The following is a 7,917-nucleotide window of genomic DNA, read 5'->3' as shown; positions in this document are numbered from 1 at the left end:
GATATAGGGCTGGATAATTTTTTATCCTAATAATCGAACCAATCCGATTCGCGATCACCCCTAGGTGCTTCATTAAAAAGTAGGCCTAAATTAAAGCCTTTATAAATTGGGCTGAAATGGAGATACTTAAAGCAAAAAATGTGATGTGTGGCCCATTAGAACCAGTGTAAAACAAATTGGGCTGAAATGGGCTGAAATGAAGCGGCCTCCGGATTCCCTCGTCTAGGGTTACGGTTGCGCAAAATCTATAAGACGCCTCTTTGCTGTTCTTCCTCTAATTTCTTCGCCGTCAAGTGGGAGAGAGACCGTGCTGCTGATGGGCGATTTCGATAGGTCAGTGTCTCTCGCTCATACAAATTTAATCTTTCGATGCTTTCTTCGCCGTCGGTTCGTATTGTAACTCGATTTCTATGCGAAATTTACAGTTGCATTAAATTTCTGTGTTTGATTGGTTTTTCTTTCGAATTTCTTACAATTGCGACATGATTACGCTCTTTAGGAAGCAGCTGCCGTATTCCTTGTCTAGGGTTACGATTTCATGCCTCTTTGCTGTTCCTCATCATACTTCTCCATGGCGCCGTCGCCGCCGACTCCACTAAGGTCACTAATCGCGGCTCGCCGTCTTCAAATCTTTATCGATCTCTTCCATACTCGATCATGCTGCACTTCTTCCTCTAATTTGTACGCCGACAAGTGAAAGAGGGTACCGCGCTGCTGATGGGCGACGAATCCTGCGCCTATTTCGATAGGTCAGTGTCTGTCGCTCATAAAAATCCCATCTTTCGACGCTTTCTTCGCCGTCGGTTCATCTTGTAACTCGATTTCTATGCGAAATTTACAGTTGCGTTAAATTTCTCTGTGTTTGATGGGTTTTTCTTTCGAATTTCTTACAATCGCGACATGATTACGCTCTCTAGGAAGCAGCTGCCACATTCCTTGTCTAGGGTTACGATTTCGCCTCAAATCTGTAGGATGCCTCTTTGCTGTTCCTCATCATACTTCTCCATGGCACCGTCGCCGCCGCCGCCGCCGCCGCCGCCGCCGCCGCCGACTCCACTAAGGTCACTGATCGCGGCTCGCCATCTACCAATCCATATCGATTTTCTCCATACCTGAATCATGCTGCTCTTCTTCCTCTAATTTCTACGCCGACAAGTGGAAGATTGAACTGCGCTGCTTTTGGGCGATGAATCCTGCGGCTATTTCGATAGGTCAATGTCTCTCGCTCGTAAAAATCTCATCTTTCGATCTCGATTTCTATGCGAAATTAACAGTTTCATTAAATTTCTCGGCATCTGATGGATTTTTCTTTCGAATTTCTTACAACCACGACTCGATTACGCTCTTTTTCATCGTCCTAATTCTTGGTGGGTCGCTTAAGTTGCGCACTTGCTGTAAATATGGACGAAGAACAATCGGTGGAAATTTAGATGGATCTTCCTCGAGATTTTGGAGGTCCATAAAGGGCCACTTTACATGCTAAAGAATTCCAGGAAATAATTAATGGAGCATTAGAACTCTTCCTGTTTTCATATTTTGCCCTAAACCCTAAAAATGATCTTTGTCGCGGTGGCGCAGGTGTCGAGATCGCCGGAGGCGATCGGAGGTTGGTGACGGCGCTTTTTGAGGCGGTGAAATCGAGGCAAGCCGGAGAGATGATCTTCGAAGTGTCGAAGATGTCGCCGTCTCCGGCGATCTTAGTAATTAATTAAGAAATAAATTTTGATTTTGCTTTGGGTCTCAAATTAAAATTTTAATTAATATTAATTTTTGGAAAAATATTCAAATAAGTAGGGGTGTCAATTAGTTGGATCTAATTTAAATATCTTACTCGTAAAAGGGGATATTTGAGATTAGGGATCTTTACTTTTATTTTAATATTCTATCATTATCCTATATTAATATTTATTTTAATTTTTAAAATAGAATTTAATTTAAGGCTAAATAACTTTAAACCCCTTATGTTTTCCTTCCAAAAATAGTTTGTCCCCCTATATTTAAAAAATGACACTTAGCCCCTTTATGTTTTAAAGAAAAAAAGATAAAAAATAATAAATGACAAAAATAACTCTTTGCTATTTAAATGTTAAATTATAACTAAATAACTGTATCAGAGGAGACATCGCAAGGGAACGAACGGCAATGGAGGTAGAATTCAAGGTCCATCACCGTGGTTTTTTGTTAAATCCCTGAGTCTGACCACCCTTTGTCTTACTTTTCAGTATTTGAGGAGACGAGAATGCGAGTACGATATCGAAAGCCGTTTGGACTTCTACAGGGTAAGCTTCTGGTTCTTCATTTCAATTCCTTCAACACTTTCTAATTCTTGATTGACAAATGAATTGTTCTTCAGGAAGGAGAGAATTCTGAACCAGCTGTAACAGGAGTCCTAATGTATGATACTCTCAGCCTGGTTCCTAAAAATCATTACCAAATTGACAAATTGCATTAAATTATTCAATTTTTTTCTTCAGATTTCTATCAACCATGAACAAAGTGGCCAACAAGTATTACTTGGGACCTGCTCCCTTGGTTGAAATGGCAAGGTGACATAAAATAAGCTTCCTCTATCTTTTCCTTGTTAATTGATTTGAATGTTCTTATTGTTTTGACTCAATCTCCTCTAATTTTTATCAGCCAAATAGCTACAGCCAATGGTCCAAGTGGAAACAACAGAGATTATCTCTTCAAGCTGGAGAAAGAAATGGCAAATATAGGTAAAAAAAAATTCATGATATTGAATGTTTTTGTGGATTAAATTAAAAGTTGGTGTGTGTTTGTTGAAATGGCAGGGCATGAAGATGATTATGTTGTTGAGCTAGCAAATGAAGTGAGGAACGTTCTTGATAGTATGAAGCAACAGAAATCACCGAATGTTCCTTTGCCTCTTCGATCGCATGCATCATTTCTTCCCATCGAATCGCGCTCGGAAAACCCTCTCATTGTGGATTCATCATGATGTTTATCTTGAACATGAAACTCATGTATTGTTTAACAATCGACTAATGTTTCTCGTTTACCATTCTATTCACACGAAGGAATTAGAGATTGATTGCGATTGATCAGCTGTATTACTAATTGAATTATTAATGGTATGAAACAAAAATTGAGCTTTGATTCGGCAAAAATCTGTCGCATATGTCTTCTTCTCGTCGTGATGTAGTCGACTCTGTTAGAATAACATGCGTCAAAGGAGCTGTGGGGAGTTGCTTACGTGAGGCCCGCCTTTGACGCCTAGATCATCATGGGTGCTCTATGAAAGAAATACAAAATATAGAAAATGAAATGAATTTAGGATTTGTATAGACATCACCCTACTTGTAGTAACTACACGTTATAGCAGCTACTAGTTATTAGCTATTATATTTTATTGGATATAGGATTGGATATCCAAATAATTGACAATCCGTCGGATATCTGATACATAATAACCGCCGGATATAGGGCCGGATGTAGGTCCGGATATTGTATTATCTGATCTAATAGGGTCGGATAATTTTTTATCCTAATAACCGAACTAACCCGATTCGTGATCGATGCTTCATTAAAAAGCGGGCCTGAATTAAAGCCTTTATAAATTGGGATGAAATGGAGATGCTTAAAGCAAAAAATGTGATGTGTGGCCCATTAGAACCAGTGTAAAACAAATTGGGCTGAAATGAAGCGGCCTCCGGATTCCCTCGTCTAGGGTTACGGTTGCGCAAAATCTATAAGACGCCTCTTTGTGCCCCCAGGGCGTAGCACAGACGGTGGGCGCATGGTATCTCTGGCGAAATGGCCAGGGGTCGATTCTCAGGAACTGACGACCTGGGGTTTACCCCGCCATGCGCCTATGGGGCCGGCACTAGGGGGGCCGCTAAGGTAGCGGATCTACCTTTATAAGACGCCTCTTTGCTGTTCTTCTTCTAATTTCTTCGCCGTCAAGTGGGAGAGAGACCGTGCTGCTGATGGGCGATTTTCATAGGTCAGTGTCTCTCGCTCATACAAATTTAATCTTTCGATGCTTTCTTCGCCGTCGGTTCGTATTGTAACTCGATTTCTATGCGAAATTTACAGTTGCATTAAATTTCTCTGTGTTTGATTGGTTTTTCTTTCGAATTTCTTACATTTGCGACATGATTACGCTCTTTAGGAAGCAGCTGCCGTATTCCTTGTCTAGGGTTACGATTTCATGCCTCTTTGCTGTTCCTCATCATACTTCTCCATGGCGCCGTCGCCGCCGACTCCACTAAGGTCCCTGATCGCGGCTCGCCGTCTTCCAATCTTTATCGATCTCCTCCATACTCGAATCATGCTGAACTTGTTCCTCTAATTTGTACGCCGACAAGTGGAAGAAGGTACCGCGCTGCTGATGGGCGACGAATCCTGCGCCTATTTCGATAGGTCAGTGTCTGTTGCTCATAAAAATCCCATCTTTCGACGCTTTCTTCGCCGTCAGTTCATCTTGTAACTCGATTTCTATGCGAAATTTACAGTTGCGTTAAATTTCTCTGTGTTTGATGGGTTTTTCTTTCGAATTTCTTACAATCGCGACATGATTACGCTCTCTAGGAAGCAGCTGCCACATTCCTTGTCTAGGGTTACGATTTCGCCTCAAATCTGTAGGATGCCTCTTTGCTGTTCCTCATCATACTTCTCCATGGCGCCGCCGCCGCCGCCGCCGCCGCCGCCGACTCCACTAAGGTCACTGATCGCGGCTCGCCGTCTAGCAATCCATATCGATTTTCTCCATACCTGAATCATGCTGCTCTTCTTCCTCTAATTTCTACGCCGACGAGTGGAAGATTGAACTGCGCAGCTTTTGGGCGATTAATCCTGCGGCTATTTCGATAGGCCGGTGTCTCTCGCTCGTAAAAATCTCATCTTTCGATCTCGATTTCTATTCGAAATTAACAGTTTCATTAAATTTCTCGGCATCTGATGGATTTTTCTTTCGAATTTCTTACAACCACGACTCGATTACGCTCTTTTTCATCGTCCTAATTCTTGGTGGGTCGCTTGAGTTGCGCACTTGCTGTAAATATGGACGAAGAACAATCGGTGGAAATTTAGATGGATCTTCCTCGAGATTTTGGAGGTCCATAAAGGGCCACTTTACATGCTAAAGAATTCCAGGAAATAATTAATGGAGCATTAGAACTCTTCCTGTTTTCATATTTTGCCCTAAACCCTAAAAATGATCTTTGTCGCGGTGGTGCAGGTGTCGAGATCGCCTGGCGATCGGAGGTTGTTGACGGCGCTTTTTGAGGCGGTGAATCGAGGCAAGCCGGAGAGATGATCTTCGAAGTGTCGAAGATGTCGCCGTCTCCGGCGATCTTAGTAATTAATTAATTAAGAAATAATTTTTAATTTTTTTGGTCTCAAATTAAATTTTTAATTAATATTAATTTTTGGAAAAATATTCAAATAAGTAGGGGTGTCCATCAGTTGAATCTAATTTAAATATCTTACTCTTAAATGGGGATATTTGAGATTAGGGATCTTTACTTTTATTTTAATATTTTTTTAATATTCTATCATTATCATATATTAATATTTATTTTAATTTTTAAAATAAAATTTAATTTAATCTTTAAAAATCTATTAAATTCTAAATTCGGAACTTGATTTAAAATTTTCAATTTGAAAATTCTCTAATTTGAATTCTATCTGAACTTAAAAATTCACCATTTGAAATTTAATATTTTTGGGGATAATTTGAATTAGACAGTTGGATTAAATTTGTTTTAATATCCTTATATATATCTTATTTTTTATTGGGAAAGAAAAAATTAATCCTAGCTTATTTTCTTAGAAAAAAAAATTTAATTTATTTTTTTATCTAATTATTAATATGTATTTTATTTTTTTTCCCATCGAAAATGTTCATCCGATTGAAGGAGCGCGAGACGAGGAAGAGTTGATAAGTACATTGAAATATTTTTTTTTTTAATTAGAATGATATAGAGTAATAGAATAATGGGTAGGATATAGGTACCTTAAATTTTGTTGGGTATGAAAATGGATATGAAAGTTAAATGCTTAATGGATACATTACATACGGGCATTTCCAGATAAACAGAAAGAAGCACACTTGACCTTCTCGACTTCTGGCCAGTCAAGAAGTTCCATGGTGCTCTCCAGTGTTTTGAACCAAGCTTGAGCATCCCAGGGCTTGCCTGATAAATTTTCTGGCTTCAACTTCAGCCACTCTATTAGATATGCTTCTTGTCTTCTAGGTGCTATGGGGATTTTCAGGACGGCTGGTGGGACCTCAATCACCATTGGAGTCTCTACATTGATTGTTGGAGGAGTGGAAGGGTTTAGCTGCTGATTCATCATTAAATTGACGATCACTTATTGCTCTTGTTGCTGTTCTATCACTTATCTTTGGAGTTGAGCAACAATTTCAGAGAAATTTAATTCAACTGTTCTGAGCTCTTCGTATGAATATAAAATCTTATTCAAATTTTACTCATTGTCCTCCTTAAAAATAAGAGAATATGTGAATATAACGCCTTGCATATTCGAATTTAAATATCTAAACTCGACGGCAAAGTTTCACTAGTTGAAGTTCAATGGATAAAGGCTGCACACATTGAGACCATGTGAAGGGTTGGACTAAACTCATATGAATCCAATATTTAATTTAGGAATCCAATAATTTAATTTTAATTTAATTTCAATTGCTCCGTTGTTATCCGTTATGATTGAATATTGCAACTCGAATCGATGGAGTGTGTTCGGTCTCAGTATGACACTGCATTCTACAGTAATTACTACAGAACCGTTGTTGCAATAAAAATTGCTACAAAGCTATGGTATTTTATATCACAGTGCATTCTATTACTACAATAACGTTGTGGCTATAAAAATTGCTACGATACTACAAAGCTATGGTATTCTAGAAATCAGTCTACTTCCTGAGTAATATTATCAAGTTTCGTTGAGCAATATAGTTAAGTTACGCCGAGCGACATCATCAAAGTTCCACCGAGAAATATTTCACCGAGCAATATAGTCAAGTCCGACCGAGCATTAAGAGTATCATCCACCAAATATCAGAGACTTTGAAGCTCAATCAATGAATAAATAGGCAAATGGTAGATATAAGATTTGATTCCTTGGATTCCTTCCTCTAAACATACGAGGATCCATGAATGGATAAGGGATAAGCACTAGCAGAGAGGAAAGGTAAGCCAGAAAAAAGTTTAATTTTTTCTACGAGTGAGTTTACCAGTTTAATTTTATTTTTTTAAACAAAAAAATATTTTCAACCCGCCAACTAACTCAAGCTCACCATGAGCCGGTCCACCTAAACCAACCATCTATGATGATTGTTCAATTTAAATACATTTTTAAATAAATTGATAAAATTTCTATTCAATCCGTTTAAATTATTTAATAAATTATGACAACCCAATAGATCCAATTCAAATTGGCAACTTTAATGCAAGCACATATGTGCGTTTATCATGACCGAATGTGCTCGAGTGGTTCATTAAAAGTCACTTGTTTGTTATAAATCATAATTTGATCTTCCTTGAAAGGTTTTATCTTTTGTCTCCACCTTATGGTGTGAAGTCTGCTTTTGATCAATATAAATTCATGTGATAAAAGATAATTCGCTCCCAACATCCACACCATCCCATCTCTAGGCCAATACAAAAAAAATAAATTATAATAACTACTAATTATTAGTACACGTGGCCAAGCTTTGAAGAAGACATGCACAGACATATCAAATTTCGATCCCAAAATCTCGTATGATAATATTTATATCTTAACCACAACACCCTCCAAGAAAACTGACCGATACAAACTCATACTCTTACTCGGAATAAGATTTACTATTTCATTACACAAAAAAAAATCCGTCACTCTTGATAAAATTTTCATAAAATTGACCGTCTGTCAGATGAGTCAGTCCAAGATAAG

General features: G+C 38.4%; 1 protein-coding gene, 1 long non-coding RNA gene and 2 other non-coding genes across 6 annotated transcripts; all 4 read left to right on the top strand.

Annotated features, from left to right (window-relative positions):
- Window positions 1-240: 240 nt before the first annotated feature.
- On the top strand, window positions 241-3,128 carry LOC122034776 (gamma-glutamylcyclotransferase 2-2-like). Of its 3 annotated transcripts, XM_042594127.1 has the most exons (9): window positions 265-333; window positions 500-749; window positions 918-1,211; window positions 1,579-2,148; window positions 2,223-2,279; window positions 2,354-2,394; window positions 2,475-2,546; window positions 2,638-2,717; window positions 2,793-3,128. In XM_042594127.1, the coding sequence occupies exons 4-9, from the start codon at window positions 2,143-2,145 to the stop codon at window positions 2,957-2,959; spliced, it is 423 nt and encodes a 140-aa protein (XP_042450061.1). In that variant the 5' UTR covers window positions 265-333; window positions 500-749; window positions 918-1,211; window positions 1,579-2,142; the 3' UTR covers window positions 2,960-3,128. The 3 variants fall into 3 exon arrangements, with proteins under 3 accessions (XP_042450062.1, XP_042450061.1, XP_042450063.1); XM_042594129.1 differs by lacking the exon at window positions 918-1,211; XM_042594128.1 differs by lacking the exons at window positions 500-749; window positions 918-1,211 and having other exon boundaries at window positions 241-333.
- Window positions 1,375-1,480, top strand: LOC122035629. The gene has a single exon (XR_006127158.1). It is a non-coding gene; the product is annotated as a small nucleolar RNA snoR103 (small nucleolar RNA).
- A 788-nt stretch (window positions 3,129-3,916) lies between the features above and the next one.
- LOC122034312 lies at window positions 3,917-6,411 on the top strand. Its single transcript, XR_006126678.1, has 3 exons — window positions 3,917-3,964; window positions 4,133-4,383; window positions 5,201-6,411. It is a non-coding gene; the product is annotated as an uncharacterized LOC122034312 (long non-coding RNA).
- Window positions 4,997-5,102, top strand: LOC122035630. Its single transcript, XR_006127159.1, has one exon. It is a non-coding gene; the product is annotated as a small nucleolar RNA snoR103 (small nucleolar RNA).
- Window positions 6,412-7,917: the final 1,506 nt, after the last annotated feature.

The sequence above is a fragment of the Zingiber officinale genome, chromosome 11B, assembly GCF_018446385.1.
Source record: "Zingiber officinale cultivar Zhangliang chromosome 11B, Zo_v1.1, whole genome shotgun sequence".
Taxonomy (NCBI): Eukaryota; Viridiplantae; Streptophyta; class Magnoliopsida; order Zingiberales; family Zingiberaceae; genus Zingiber; species Zingiber officinale.
This window is presented reverse-complemented; position numbering and strand designations above follow the sequence as displayed.